Below are 16,176 nucleotides of genomic sequence, written 5' to 3'. Positions count from 1 at the left end.
CGGTCAAGTAACTCGCAGTTAAGAAACCGACGGTCAAAAAATAATGGTGGAATCGCTTTTGAACTCTCGGTCGAAGTTCCCAAACCGGGGGTTTTGGAACTGGGAGTTACGCGTTAGGTCAGAGTCAATTAGTGGTGTCAACAACTGTGATTTTTAACTTTTGTGCAATTTTTTTTATAGTAGAAAATACTTTCATTTTTTTTGTCAGTGGTACACAGTGTTAAGAAAAATTTAGAAGGGGTACACAAAGCTCATAAGTTTGGGAAACATTGCTCTAGAAGAAGTGAAATTATAATGTCGAACCTTATGATTTTAATTCTTTTTAATTGGATGCTTGTAAGCAATGGGTGTCGAACGTGATTGGCCTCTGACAAATGCCACGATTTACCTACGATGACGTTCCATGCAGACATCTAATTGAATGCCCGCTTTGGTTGGATGCCTAGGGTTGACTCAATCAAATAGTTATTCGTAAAAAAAATTTTATTTTCTAGAAAAAATATTATAATATTTAAAATTTTAGGTTCTTTAGAGGTTAAATGGATGTCCATCTGGCTCTCAGTGCAACAATGCCTACCACTAATTTAGAAAGTATTTCTAAAATTAATTAATAAATTCTTTTTCCTAATGAATTTCATCATTTGGAAATTCAATATTTCTTCATCTTCTAACTTTTATTTTATTACAAACTTTGCTTTGCAGCATATATAAAAGATAATAACTGAATAGCTTTAATCGATTTTTAACTTTATTGAGAAACTAATTAGCTTTAATTAAGTATTTTCATTTTATGAAAAAAATCACCAAAGGAATATGAAAAATATTGCTCGATAAAAATTAGTATATTTTTTTGTTATCTATCAAAAGTAACATACTCACACCTTCATCAAAAGTTCATGAAAATAAAATAAATTTTTGATAAGATACATTTTATTATACTTAAATGGACAATTATTTTCTTACCAATAATAATATTAATTTATCAATATACATATGCGAAATCGATATTCAGCTACTAATAGAATGTTAGCAATCAAATTATAATGAAAACATTAAAAAAATCAATATCCTCTTTATAATGCATTTCTAAATCAGTTGCATTTATGTCAGCCTGTATTGTGGTGTCTTAAAAAGGCATGAGATTTTTTCGAAGAAAATTATTCATGTATTATTCATGTAAGTAGACTTTTTTTGGATCTTTTATAATTAATTAAAAAAAAAAACAATGTTAGGAAGAGTGTAATTTCAAAAAAGGAAAATAAAAGCAATATATTACATTGTTCTAACTGATTCTGAAAAATTAAATTTCCGTCCTATCTATGATGAAAATATAATGATTCTAAAGTTATAGAATAGTATTGGAAGTTATTCTAAAATGATTATTCTGATTAATTAGCATGATTTCAAAATTCAAGAAAGCGAAGTGTCAGGAATTTGACTGCTGTCAAATCTTTTAGGTATACAAATTTTTTTATTCCTTAATAATTATATTATTCCATTCATATTCTTTAAAATAAAATAGATGAAAAAGAAACATAAAAATTCAATTTTATTACACTTAGTATCTCAATTTTTAAAAATAGTAATAATTTCAAAAGTAATATAATGAGAAATCGTTTTTATAAAAGTCGTGTTTTTAAAACGATGTAAAGAATTTTATAATTTCCAATTCAAAATTCTATCGACTATTATTAAATGAAGCAACAAAAATAACTATTTTATCAAAATTTTTTTTACATGGAATTATCATTCTATAAACAAATTTCATGATTTTGTGCAAACATTTTTCAATTCGCTTAAAAGAATTCTCGAAGCATGGTAAAATAAGCAAAAACTTTAACATTAAGGAGTCTAAAATGTGATCACTCCCCTCCCCCCATATTTTGAGAGACAGGAACCCAAATCCGTGGAAAAAAAGGTATGTTTATTAAGAGAAAGTATATTTTTGTACCTGATTTTGTTACTTAAAATAGCATATTTTAAGGTCATCCGCATGAGCCATAAAGAAAATCGGATCGTTAGATCAAAAGTAATATTAGGTGTTTTATTTATTTATTTTTGCGCACTGTACAAAGATGCACTGAATGTATTTGTATTACACATGTGTACAGCGCGAAAAAATTCGGACCACCTTTAGCAACCCACTCAATTTTAAGTTTTGCGTATTTCACCACATCTTGAGGACTTTTTTAATTTCGAAAATTCGCTTATCCAAATATAATTCCATTCAAAAATTACATTATAGTAAATATTTATTTTTTTATTTAATAATAGTCAAAAAAAATTTTGAATTGTAAGATATACAGTTTTTTTACATCTATGCTGCCCAGTGAAAATTAAAATTAGTGATTTTTCAACTAATATTTACATGATGGAAAATGTAATACCCCCAACAGGAAATAGAAGACAAGTTAAATTTAAAGAATCGATTAAGAGAAATCGATTAGAAAGAATAATGCTTATAGCATTAAGATAAAAATTAAAGTAATTTTCAGTATTTATAATTGTTATCTTTAACTTAAATTTATATCCAATTGAAGAATTTATGTCTGACACCTAAGAAAAAAACTTCAAATTAATTATAAATTATATTTTTCACGTTCAGGACTGCCTACAATTCTTTATTTAAATGTCAGTTTCTAAATTCAGTCAAATTTACATTTTCATTACAAAATCAGAGTTTACACAAATCGCAAAAAAAATTTTGCTTCTGTGTGATTTACGCCAGACACCAACAATTTAATTTGAACTTATCATACTAGATTTTATAAAGCAAACTGTTTTTTGATAGATCATGATATACCAAGTATTCAAGACAAAAATTGGATAATTTCCATCTTAACTCATACTTTATGAGAAAGTTTTGCTAAGAATTTCATTTCATTCATATTCATGTATACCAATATACCAAGTATTCCAGATAAAAATTGGATAATTTCCATCTTAACTCATACTTTATGAGAAAGTTTTGCTAAGAATTTCATTTCATTCATATTCATGTTATTATTTTTCAAAAGTGACCATGATATATGAGGTTTTCTTTCTTCATACTATTCAAAATTTTTAGGCATTTAATTAATTTTAAACGTAGACATTTTTTTAATAAAACAAACTGTTTTATAAGAGATGTAGGTTGAAAAAATAAAAATAACATTAACAGGAGAAATATATTTTTATTTACTCGAGAAACATTTAAATAATATTTTCAAAATATGTCAAATTAGGTATAACATAACATTTCATAAAAGAGTTAAAAATTCTTTATTTGTAATTTTAAGTACAACTTATAACTTGCAAGCAAAGCTGCATTTTTGATTATCAAAAAAGGAATTTAATATTAACATCTTAAAATAGACATATTTTTTATAAATTATATTGCCAGTTTTAGTTTTAGAAAAATATTTTTGTGCAATAGAAACTGACTTTTCTTTTATTATAGATTTTTGTTTTTACATTTTCTTTAAACTAATGACAAACAACTATTCATCAATCACATAAAAAGCTACATTGCTGTTCCATAATTTATAATTAGTTCACTTTTAAGTAGAACATCAAATTAATACAATTCAATGGTTTACAAAAACTCAACATCTAAAAAATCCAATGGCACAAATGCAGTTTTCATTGACAAATAGCTATTATAATTTACTAAAAATTCAGAAATAAATGATAAAAATAGTCTAAAAATAAAGCTATTAATGAAAGACTACCATGCAAAAAAATGCATAAAGAATTCAAAATATAACTCCTTTTGGAAATTTATTATTTACACTTGTACCATAAATAAATTAAATACAGCTATTTGATACACCATCTGAATCTGGTCGATGGGAAGGATATACAATTACTTAAGGGATTTTCCTATCATGCAACAATTAAAAACATTAACAACTATGCACATCAAATTTCGAAACGAATTATTTAAGAGTCATCCTTTTTCTTGGTCAGATGATCATAAATAGATTTCATAACTCCAATTGTCAAACAGCCAATTACAGCACCCTGGGCAGTTACTCGCAACTGCATTAAGTAATTAGAGGCAGATAATTTCCCCCTGTTTCGAAAACTGTAAATGCCATATGCAGCAATAACAAAGAAGCCACTCAAACCTACGAAAAAGAATTAAAAAAAACATAAGATTACTGTGTAAGTATCAACAAAACTATGTCTTATTTTATTTTTAGGAACTTACTTCAGTTTTTAATGGTTAAAATGGTCAGCTTTTAATGGTTTAACATGGATGACATTTAACATCCAGAAGGTTTTAAAAATTCAAAAAATATTTTTTCAAATTGCAAAAATTTAATTATGGGCATGACCCACTAAAAATTAAAACAGATTCACAAGCCTCAATTTGGAATACTCTATTAAAGTCCAGGGCGGATCAGTGCCGCTTTTCAACAATATTTTTTTGCCACCCCCCCTCACATTAAAGATAATAAATACGTATGGAGCAAAATAAATTGTATTTATATTTTAAAAATAAGTCAGTCTACAAGTTTAATTTATTCATTTATTTTCAAATAATTTTTTTTTAACATATTAATATTACAGTAAGAAAGCAAAAAGAAACTAACTAAAATATAAATGTAGTTACTATATTTTAAAACGGGGAAAATTAAAAAAATATATATGTAAAACTTTTTTCTTTTTTTAAATCATACATTTAAGATTATAATTTGTCCATAGGAGGCAACAAACAATATTATGATTTCTAATTTAATTCAAATTTGACACAATTTTAAACTTAAGATTGAGAGAATTACAAACGAGGAAAATTAAGTCACAATAATATAGTAATAAAAATATAGTAATACAAAAAATTTTAAAATCTGAAATATTTTGAATCATTAAATCAAAGAAATGGCAACATATACCATTTTTTTAAAAAGTCTTTTCACAAGTCTTGTGGGTAAAATTATGAAATTTAAGAATAATTAACTAATGATTTTAATTTAAATTAGAAATATTTTAAATTACAAAAAATAAAAGAAAACTAAATAAATTGAGAACGAAAGATATAATTTAATAATTAATTAAAAAAATCAGAATTAATCTAACAATTTCACATTATTTCATACTAAATAAAAATAATTGAATGCAAAATGCTCTGTTTGAAGTTTGCTGAACGAAACAATATTCTAATTCTATTAAAACATTTGAGATTTTAGACACCAAACGAAAATCTATTTAATAACTACCAATATAATAGACAAAACTATGCAGATTTCACAATGGAATCGTCGCTAATCGAGAAATTATTACTAACTGAAATTTGTGGCATCTTAGAATGGCATATTAAAAAACCAAGATATTAAAATCTATAACAAAAGCTCCGAAAATATCACAAACACATGGATTTATACATTGTTGATTGAAACTGATATTAATTATAGTCTATTAGTTATAGAATAATGATGTTTTGATGATAGTTTGCCTTAAATACTTATTATCCAAGAAAATATATTTTCCAAACTTGCCGAAGTACCAACGATTTTGGATATTGCACTTTCTACTGGAATTATTTTTCTTATTTTAAATAAAAACAATGATTTAAAAAAATTACCAAAATGCATAAGACTAATATTGATTTTTATTATTTTTTCTTTAAGTATTAATAACAAAAAATTGAAAAGTATGCAATAATTCTACAATTCAAAATTTCAATATTTTAGCTAAAGATAAAAACTATTTCTTACATACATACTACATGCAAACACAAGTGGCTAAAAAAATAACAACCCATAAACTTTTAACTCATAGTTGTCAGAAATCGGAACTTTTCTGATGATAGAACCATAATAGATTACTACATACTTAACTTTTGAATTTTTTTATTCGCTTCTCCTGTTTAATGCGTAATAAATCCAATTGCACAATAGTAAATTTAATTAGTTTTTTTTTATTTATATCATTTGGTCTATATTTTTAGATTAATAGGTATTTAAGTAGTGACTCACCAGTCAAATTATTTTTAGATATTAACAGGTGTGATAGCTGAGCCAAACTCAAAAATCCTGAAAATTTCTTGAGTAAAATCATTAATGATTTTACTCAAGAAAGACATTTCAAAAAATTTATGTCATTATAAATTTAAATCATTGATATTTTCAAAACATGAAATTCTAAATGAATTTTATATGTAGCATAATTTAAATGAATAATTATGTATAAGTTCACTTTTATCTGTAATCACATTTATTATTCTACCAGAAAAAATATTTACAAACGAAAAAGATGCTAAGCATAAATTCTATCGCTAATTTTTCGACATAAATGTGATCAATGATTTCTTGAAGCTTTTGGACCTTGGATTTACGGATCGCAGTTAGCCAAAAATCCGTAAATCCGGATTTTTTCCTGAGCACAATCATTTCTGTATTAAGATAATGTGACCAGTGAAATACAAAGTATTCATAAGCATTAGGTTTAAAATACTTTTTCTTACACAATTAGAATAATATACAGTTGTTGCTGCAGCTTTTGCATTATTAAACACTTACATACATTTTTATTTTTTAAAGATAATATTGGAGCAGTTAATGTTTGTTTATAAAGACTACAGCTGAGGGTTTAAATTTACTTCGCTTGCTAAAATTTAGCTTTTAATGAGAGTAAAATGCATTATAAATACATAAGGAATAATTTCTTGTTCTGGAAATAAATTAAAACAATGAAACAATTTGAGTTTTTTATAGAAATAAATTTATAAGACAAAAGTTACTTCAATTTCATTACAAATTATTTAATAAAAATTTTATATTATGTTCTATTCTTACAAAAGAAAAAAATTGTAAGGTGGAAAAAAATGTTCATAAAAGGTAATTATTTCTCACATAACAATAAATAAATAAAAGTACTAAAATTTTTTAATGTTTTCACACAAACCGTTTTAGTTCAGCACTAAATTGGAACATATATTGTTAAATTAAAAAATTTTTCTACAGTCACCAATAGGAATCTATTCACATACAGGAGTTTCTTTCTTTCTTTTTCATATGAGCAAAATGTATATTGCACAAGTGATATGAACAATTCAGATTAAAGTTCAAAACTGCTTTTTATAAAGATAAAGAAAAAAAAGAATTAGTTGACGCTAAACAAAACACAGCTATACTGTACTTAAGGACATGAGTACGATGTTAAACGAAATACTCAGTAAAACAAGGAATAGAACATAATTTAAAATCGAACAAAAAGAAGCATTTCATACATAAGCAGTAGTAGTAGAAGCATAATTTCATTACAATATAATAAAGAATCTGGGAATGATAAATAAAATAAATATACCGTACCAGCTACCATCATTGGACTATCCCTAGTTTTCCTTGAAAGTTTCTGAAGTGTACTTTCTTCTGCAAAATCTATATCAGGCCTTTCAAGTGAAGTCTTTGAGCGATCAGCCATTGTATTTCTAAAAGAATAGTTTAAAAAAATAATAAATTAAATATAATAAACAATATCCTGCAAATTCTAAGACAAGGATAAATTTTAGTCACTCAATGTCAGGCCAAATAAAATAAATTTTGGTGTTGATAACACAAAAATTTATTTTATTTATCTCAACACTAAATGACAAAATTTGGTGTTGAGAACACAAGTCATAAAAATATTAATTTTTAGATTTTTGTTTTGAAAATTGATTGAGTAATAGATATATATTTAGAAAAAAAAACATACATAGAAAAATGTTCACAAAAAAGACTAATACACACACATATAAATAGTTACAATTTCGTCCCCACACTTAACTGAATGAAAATTTAAACACTATTACATAGCTAAAAATACTTTTTTCATTGATACTTAAAAAATTGTCTCTCAAATATTACAGATGCTTTATAATAGCTAACTACCTTTAACTTGGAGATAATTTAGACCAAGAATACTGAAATCCTTACCAAATAATATTAATTGCATGGCTCTGAATTACTACATTAAGAGTTCATTACAAAATATTTAAGCATAATTTATTGATTGGTTAATCATAGGGCTTTATATTTAAATGATTAAATATTTATGTTTTTTTTCCTCACATCAATAACTTATAAATTTAATGAAAAAACATAAATTTATGAATTGGATTAAGATAGAACAGGAATTACATCAATTTCTTCTAAAATAAAATTCTTAAGGAACTGAACCAGTTTAAGAAAATTTACAAAAGTAAAATGAAATATAACTATGCAACTAGATATCTTTATTTAGACAATTAAGGATAAAAGGAAAAATATTATAGATATTTCGTTGGAGAAATTATGACACTGCTTATCTTTATAGTAAAATTCCAAATGCAGAATATGTAATGTCTTTAAAACTCTTTCAGTTAAAATTTAATACATATACACCCATACAAATGGATGGTATTCTAAAGATTAGGGAAACACAGTAGAACAAATATTATTATATGTATGATTTATTTCCCGCGTCGGAAGAAATAAGCTTCTCAAGTGTGATTTAAATATTAGTCACTAGGTTGTAACACCTCAAGAATTTAAAAGTGAAATAAAATTTGCCCATATATCTATACCGGCAATGTTCTAAACAATTGTTCTAATGATTCTTAATAAATGTACTAAAATCAAATGAATAAACAGAGAAGAAAAATTAAACATATTTTTTTTATTATAAAAGGAGTTCAAAAGGTACAAAATTAATAAGTTTTACAAATATTTTAATCTCACATGTATTCTTGACCTTCCACACGAAATATTATGTAAAAGCAAAAGAGAAGGAGCAGAAGGGAGAATCGGTGTCCTCCAAAAATTGGAGTAGAAACAAAGTTTAAAAGGTTCGTTCGAAAATGGTTTAAAAAGTATAAGAGTTACAAACAGCGGATTAAACTCAAACGCTGAGAAGATTCAAGGCAGTTGCGCTTGTATCAGTTTTATAGCGCAAAATGATGCAACCATTGCCAGATATTACAAAAAATTTTAATTTCTCAAACTAATTTTAAAATTTGAATTTTATAAAATATTTTTAGCTTTAAAGTTATATCCTAAAGCAAATAGAGCATTGTTATTCATTTATTTTTAGGATTTTTGCAAAGTTTTATAATTTGATTCTCTGGTTTGGCAACTCTACGTTTTATAAACAAACAAGTTTGTGTTTTTTGATCGCTTGATTATTATTCAATTAATGTAATATTTTAACAATCATATGTATAGCTGAATACCAAAAAAATGTCTTCACTTTCAGACTGTATTTTTTAATGTGAATTGAATAATGTTTCATGAAAGTTCTTATTAATATGTATTGAACCATGTTTTCATTTACTTATATTCTAGACTGTCGAGTATGACAACATTCAGTTGGAAAAGAAAAATAGGAGAAAACATTTCCAAAGAAACATCTTTGAACTTTTCTGCTGAATCAGAAGTTGAAGTCTCATTTGATGATAAATGGATTAAAAGTCATAAGCGCAGAAAAGTAGATCAAGAGGCAAACCGTAAAGCGAAAGCTGAAACACATAAAAATCAAGGGATTGAGTTAGCCCAACAAAACAAGTAACTGACTTTTAAAATACCCCCTCTTCTTCATGTTAAAAAGCTTATTTTAATGCTATAAACAAGTTAGTTTAAACTTCTTTTTTATTTCCAGCAAAGCAACGATTTATTTTTGAAAACGGATTATAAATTGCTTATAAATTATAGGAAAAATTAAAATATAAATGTGTTTTATATATTTTCAATTTATAAAAATCATTCAAAAATAATGGCAATGACGTAAGATAATAATAATAATAAAGTTTAAAATATATAATAAGTATAAATTATGTATATTATGACTAGTATAAATAATGACAAGTAATGAATCTTATCAAGGTATCCAGAATGAGATTTGCAGCACATACTGTTTAGATTCATATAACTCAACACATAAAATCTTCAAACATTAACTAATTTGTAAAAAAACTGGAGACTGAGCAAAAATTCTATGGCTTGATTCTATTAACTAAGTTTCATAAACATAACTGGTTTCAATTTTGTGAAAAAGAGAATAACATAGAGAAAGATTCTGTAGAAGGCCAATAATGGTGATTTAGAATTTCTATACAAATTGTTTAAATTTTTATTTAAGAAAAAGGAAAATAATTCTCTACATTTTTTAATTTTTCTCTTCTTAAAGAAGTTTTTAGCCTGTTGATTGTTCAAATGAAGGTTACTAATATATGGAATGGAAAAAAAGCTAGAAGTAATCCGAATTTTTAAATATTGTATTAAATTTTTACGGTAAAAATTTATAATATATGTGTGCGATTTACATTACTTCATTAATATTGTTTTTATTATATTGTTCTTTTTTTTAATTAAAGCTTTTATCAAGGGTATTAAGCAAAAGAATAGAGTGATTGGAGTAAGTTTTGCTTATGCCTGTTTTTTTTACTGGTCTATTTTTAAAATAACAAAATTTCACTTCTTGAGAATGCAATAAGCTGCTCGTAATAAAAAGATTTATCATTCATTTATTTATTTTGAAATTAAAGTTAAATCCTCCACCTCAGTCCAAATTGATTTCTGACTTTATCCATTTTTCTGTTTTCATTTAATATGCATATTTTCTTTGAAAAAAATTAATAAAATTATTCAATTGTTTTATAATTTTCATTTTATTCAGATCTTGAAACAACTAATTTATATTTATGTTGTGTGTAAATTAAGAAATTTTTTGGTAAGCTTTAGAGTTCAATCTCAAAATAATCTGAATACATTAAAGTATTACTTATTTCCAATATTTTCTTATTGAAGTGCTAAAAATAGCTGGGAGAAAAACTGCCAATGTGCATTATTTATTTGTTTATAAACATATTATCAGGAAAATTAATGTATGTTATAGTGTATTAATTACATGCTAAATATTCTTAGTTGATTTCTTTTTATAAATAATAACCTTTTTTACCCCTTCTCTTTTAAGGTTACAAGAAGCAGTTTCAGAGTTTGACAAAGCTTTAAGCTTGTTACCAAAAAATGAAAAGTTACATGAAATGAAGGCTCAAGTAAAACTTTTTTTCCCTACTTTTGATTTACTTGATTCTTAAATAGCAGACTGATTAATACTTATACTTTTAATTTCAAACATTTTATCTCTAATACAGTTTTATGTAATGTATGGAAAAGTATATAAATCAGCAAAACTATATTTTGATTAGGAGTAAAAATATCTTAATTTATTATTTAAAAATGAAATTAAAAGTGTACATTTTCTTAATAAAATTTACTAAATATTTCTGAGTGTTTTAAAAAGAAGCAATGAAAAAAATATTACATTCCTGCATTCAAGTACTTAAATTATTGCAGTCTACTTTCTTTAATATGATTTTCTACTATTGTGACGCTTTCAACCAGGAAATCTATTCCATAAACATGTGTGCAGGTCGCAGGGTTACCAAAGCAAGGGAACCATCCTGTCTGCAGAAGATCAAAATTATTATGGCATCTCTTCAAATAATTCTCAGGGATATTTCCCAGTCCATAACCAATATCCTATTATGTAGTTCTAGTTTTACATAAATAAAGTACTGCTCTACTACTACCATAAACACACTTCTGGACTCGAATTTTTAGACTGACCTATTTATTCCAATATGTCTGCTATTTATTTATTTCTTTTTTCAAAATAAGAAAGTTGAAAAGTTTTTTTTTCTCAAAATAAAATTCTGTTAATGATATTGAGTTCTACTAATTGGAAAGTGTTCAAAGTAAAGAAACTTTTTAAACCATTATTTCTTTCAATGTTATCCCACATTAAACATCTTATATTCTAATTTAAATAAAATATGAAGAAAAAAAAATTTCCCATGTCAGTTTTCAACTCAAAACAGCTGCTGGAAGTTGAGTAATTATATTATTATTTCTATAAATTAGCAATTTATTTATAAACAAATATAAATGTTGTTAAAACTTTCCAAAGACATCTTAAATTACCCATTCTTGCTTTTATATGTTTTATTGACCAAGAGTAACTTCAAAATTGTGGCAAAATATTAATACATTTATAACTGGTCTGTCAGCATTACTTTTAAAATATTACCATTATGAAATACTATTTAATCTGAAATAATAACAACAAAGTGCATCAATTCTTCACACAATATTTACAATCTTAAGTTTCTTTTATATTTCCATTTTTATATTATTTTATGTTTCTGTATTTCGTAAAAATTTCAGTTTTTTTTTCTTCTTTTCGTAACTTGTTTTAAAATATGTATTAGTTTATTAAGAAAAAAATACAATTGTTTTCTTATAAATTTATGCAGGCACTTCTACAACAGAGTCACCCATTTCCTGCAGTGCAATCAGCAGAAAGAGCTGTGAAACTAAACCCTTGTTGGTGGGTTGCATATCAAACCTTAGGTCGTTCTCAATTAGGAATTGGTGATCTCAAAATGGTTTGTAATTTCAGTTTTAAAAATTTTATTCAATGTTTAACATTTTAAAATAATTTAATTATTTAATGTATAATTTTATTTACATTTTATCTTATTTTTATTATAAGTTGAAATGTAAGTGAATAAAAGCTTTTACCAAACATATTACTAGTTTTTTAAAAGTAAAAAGAGATTTTTTTATCTTTTCTTGTGACAAACTGATCCTGAAGTCAACAGAATAATTCAATTTATTTGAGTTATTTTGTTAATTTGATATTCTTAAATTTTTTTATAATTTTTTAACTAAGTGAGTGATTGTTTAAATTGGTTCTACTTATTTAAATAGGGCTTATTGGAATATAAAATTATTTGACTTCGTTTGTAAACGTTGGAAGAGTTATCAAGTTAAATTAATTAAAGTGTATAGTAATTACACGTATTAATTGACTTAGACACGTGATTAAAATAAAAGTATAGCATTAGCTAAGCGATATGTATTATTGCTACTTCTTTAGCAAAGCCGTACCAATGCATCATGATGAGTCAATTGATTGATTATGTTGATGAAAAAATTAATTTAAAATAAGTTTTCTAAATTACATTACTTTGCCTTGGTCAAGAAATACTCGTGAGAAATCCAAAAATATAAACAATACTATTTATCTTTTATTGTCATCTTAAACTAATATTCATCTTTTCATTTCTTATAAGAAATTAAAGAAGCTGTTCAAAATTAAATTAATTAAGCTGTTCAAAAGAAAATTGACAATGTCAAAAAACGAAACAAACAATTTATCTCACTGCTTATTTATTTAAATTCAAGAAAATAGCAATATGACACAGTTTTGTATAAAATCTGAATCAGCAAAAATTACTATTTTAAATTTAGTACAAATTTATTTAACCTACAAAATGAGCGAGATTTTTATTTTTAAGGAAAATTACAAATAAAATTTGCAGTCTGGGATTAGCAGCATAAGTTTCACATTAACAAATCAATTCTTAATAATTAAATTGCATCAATTAGTAAGTAAATGCTTAACTTTATGTTACCGCAAATTAGTAAAATTTAATATTCAAGAAGTAATTACACTCATAATATTGCTCTCAAAAGTTTTTTATTATATTTTAATTATCCCATTATTTCAGTTAATTATATCGTTTACTGAAATTCAGAAAATGAAATTATTTTGTGAATTCCGGTACTGAAGGGTATATACCTTTATTACACTGAGAAAATTATTTCCTATCTATCCTGACCTTGACCTAAACGAGAGGAAGAGGGTGCAAAATTAATTTCGTTATCCTAAAATGGAATGTAAAATGCAGAAATCATACAAGACATTTGAGTGAGTAATTTATTTGTTTTTATTTTAGGCAAAAATAAGCTTTTCTAAAGCGATTCACATAAATCCTACTGAACAAGAACTCTGGGAGGAGGATTTAAAATGGACTCTTGAATTAATTGAAAAAGAGAGTAAATTAAATATTGAGAAGGAGGAAGAAGTAACTGAGGATTCGTCTAATCTTATATTCGATGAAGAGGGATTTATTGTATCCGAGAATCCAACATAATTCATGATTTTATTTATAAATTGACTCATTATTTGGTCTGTTTATCATTCAAAAAAGTGTTATCAAACATTCTAGTTAAACTAAACAACAGTGTCATAAGAAGCTGTGAGAGCAATATCTAATAGTTTAAACTCATAATTTATAAAAAAAAAAGGTCTGTTAATTGCTGAGAACTAATTGAACTAGTAAATTGCTGGGAACAAATTGAATTCATATATTGCTTGGAATAAGTTAAACTAGTATACTGCTGAGAACTTGTTCAATTGAACTCCAAAGTAGAAACAGTTAGAGACAGCTCTCTTCTTTAACTGTATTACATGCTTCTTGTGACTGTATAGTTTCAGTTACCATTTAATTGTGTTTTGATAATACTTTTAGTTGAATTCATTAACCAGTTTAAATGTTTATAAATTGGTTATTTCTACTTAGTCATTAATGTAAGTAATTTTATTTAATTTATGTTTATTATTATGTAAAAAAAATTATTTGCTTTATTCACAAAAAAACTTTTTAAACGTTTTGTTTTTAGATCAGTAAGTTGAAGTAAATTGTTCCTGAAATATTGTATAAAAAATGTTTCTATATTGTTATTACTGTTCTGAAATAGGTATTTCTTTTCTTTTTTTTTGTGCTTCATTATATTTAAATGAATATTTTACTACAAATAGTTCGTAAATCAATTTGGCATAAAAAAAATTATTTCCAATGTCAAGGAAATACAAAAGGAAAAACAACAATGCTAACAAGGTAGAAAAGTACAATGAAGTAGAATATAAATTTTGACCAAAGTCATTGCCTTACTAGAAGTTCTCTTGTTTTCTAATATAGTGCCATCTCAGAATCTCCATGGAGCCATGAGCAATAACGGAGGTGAGATCGATTCCTTTGCTTTGCCAAATTACAAAGGGGTTGTTTGGATGGTTAAAAATCCTATTACAATCAAGATATTCTCCTATAGAGTATGAACCATCAAAAGACGAAATTTTGCAACAACTTCGCGACATGGAAAGTTGAGAATAGACCTTTGGCATGAAATTAAAAACAAAAAATTACAATGAACTAACTTCTTCAGTGGTAGACAGACATGGGTTAGAACAGACATGGGTAATGCATGTTACCAAAATATATTATTAATATAATATGTGAACAAATAACATCTGTAATATATATTATAATACATGTGTTACAATAATATGTTATTAATATATTAGTATAATTTTTAAGCATATAAATAATTTTGATTTATCGATTTTTTTTGTGTGAAGTAAAGTTTGTGTGTGATAAATTTTTAAAAATGAACTTTGAATATTGCTTGCAAAAATTAAGTGTTCCTAGTTCTACTCAGGCAAACCAAAAATTAGTTGGGTTGAGTCTTAAAATAAATTTGAATTTATTATTATTATTTTTTTTACTAAATTTTTCTATTGTGATGTACAGATAGAATTTAGTCTATTTTATTATCCAACATCTTTAGAAACTTCTGAGATCCATTTTAAAAAAGTTCAACTAAATTTTCTTTGTTTTAAATGTTTTTATCATTCTTTCCATTTTTTTTCTCTTTAATATTGTTTAACTCAGAAATCTGCATATACATCTGATTGTTGTATATAATGTAAAATTACTGTATCGCCATATTATAAATAAATGTAAATAATTTGTTTTTTGTCATATTTATTAATGATTTAAAGATACAATTTTTTATAAGCATTTTTTTGACTAACAGAATGAAATTTAAAAAAAAAAAAAAACTATACAAATATGCCTGCATAATTTATATGTTAACTTTATTATAGTTAACTATACATTATAAATGAATTTTGTTATCAAACATAATTTATTTATATGTACAATAAAGACAGCGATTACTTCAATAATGTTTACATTAGTGGATATTTTATATGGTTGTCATCTTTATTTCTATAACACAAGAATTATTTTATTTATTTTAATGTTTATTATAATTTAATCATCCAGAGGCAGAGCCTGTAACTGCACTTTTGAGGGAAGAAATCTCTTTCACACTGATTACAAAATATTCTTTTTTTTATTTTCCTCTATATTTTTTTTGCGATATTGTTATTATCTTAAAAATTCAGGAGCTGCGTACTAAAAATAACATACTCCTGAGTTGAGTCTTAAAATAAAATTTTAAGAGGAAAACTTAAGACTAGGGAGCATTCTATTGGAATAAAATTTTGTGGGTGACAAGGCCCTTATTTCTTGCATAGTGTACA

At 25.1% G+C, this 16,176-nt stretch overlaps 2 protein-coding genes across 2 annotated transcripts; one reads left to right on the top strand and one right to left on the bottom strand.

Moving 5' to 3' along the window:
- Positions 1-3,153: 3,153 nt before the first annotated feature.
- Positions 3,154-8,818, bottom strand: LOC107447464 (HIG1 domain family member 1C). Its single transcript, XM_016062393.3, has 3 exons — positions 8,685-8,818; positions 7,296-7,414; positions 3,154-4,109 (listed from the first exon to the last, which is right to left on the bottom strand). Exons 2-3 carry the CDS (start codon positions 7,405-7,407, stop codon positions 3,922-3,924), a joined length of 300 nt encoding a protein of 99 aa, XP_015917879.1. The 5' UTR covers positions 7,408-7,414; positions 8,685-8,818; the 3' UTR covers positions 3,154-3,921.
- A 299-nt stretch (positions 8,819-9,117) lies between these two features.
- On the top strand, positions 9,118-15,033 carry LOC107447463 (tetratricopeptide repeat protein 33). The gene is made up of 5 exons (XM_043042478.2): positions 9,118-9,140; positions 9,288-9,506; positions 10,915-10,996; positions 12,257-12,388; positions 13,745-15,033. Exons 2-5 carry the CDS (start codon positions 9,298-9,300, stop codon positions 13,940-13,942), a joined length of 621 nt encoding a protein of 206 aa, XP_042898412.1. The 5' UTR covers positions 9,118-9,140; positions 9,288-9,297; the 3' UTR covers positions 13,943-15,033.
- Positions 15,034-16,176: the final 1,143 nt, after the last annotated feature.

This window comes from Parasteatoda tepidariorum, chromosome 4 (genome assembly GCF_043381705.1).
Source record: "Parasteatoda tepidariorum isolate YZ-2023 chromosome 4, CAS_Ptep_4.0, whole genome shotgun sequence".
In the NCBI taxonomy this organism is placed as follows: domain Eukaryota; kingdom Metazoa; phylum Arthropoda; class Arachnida; order Araneae; family Theridiidae; genus Parasteatoda; species Parasteatoda tepidariorum.
This window is presented reverse-complemented; position numbering and strand designations above follow the sequence as displayed.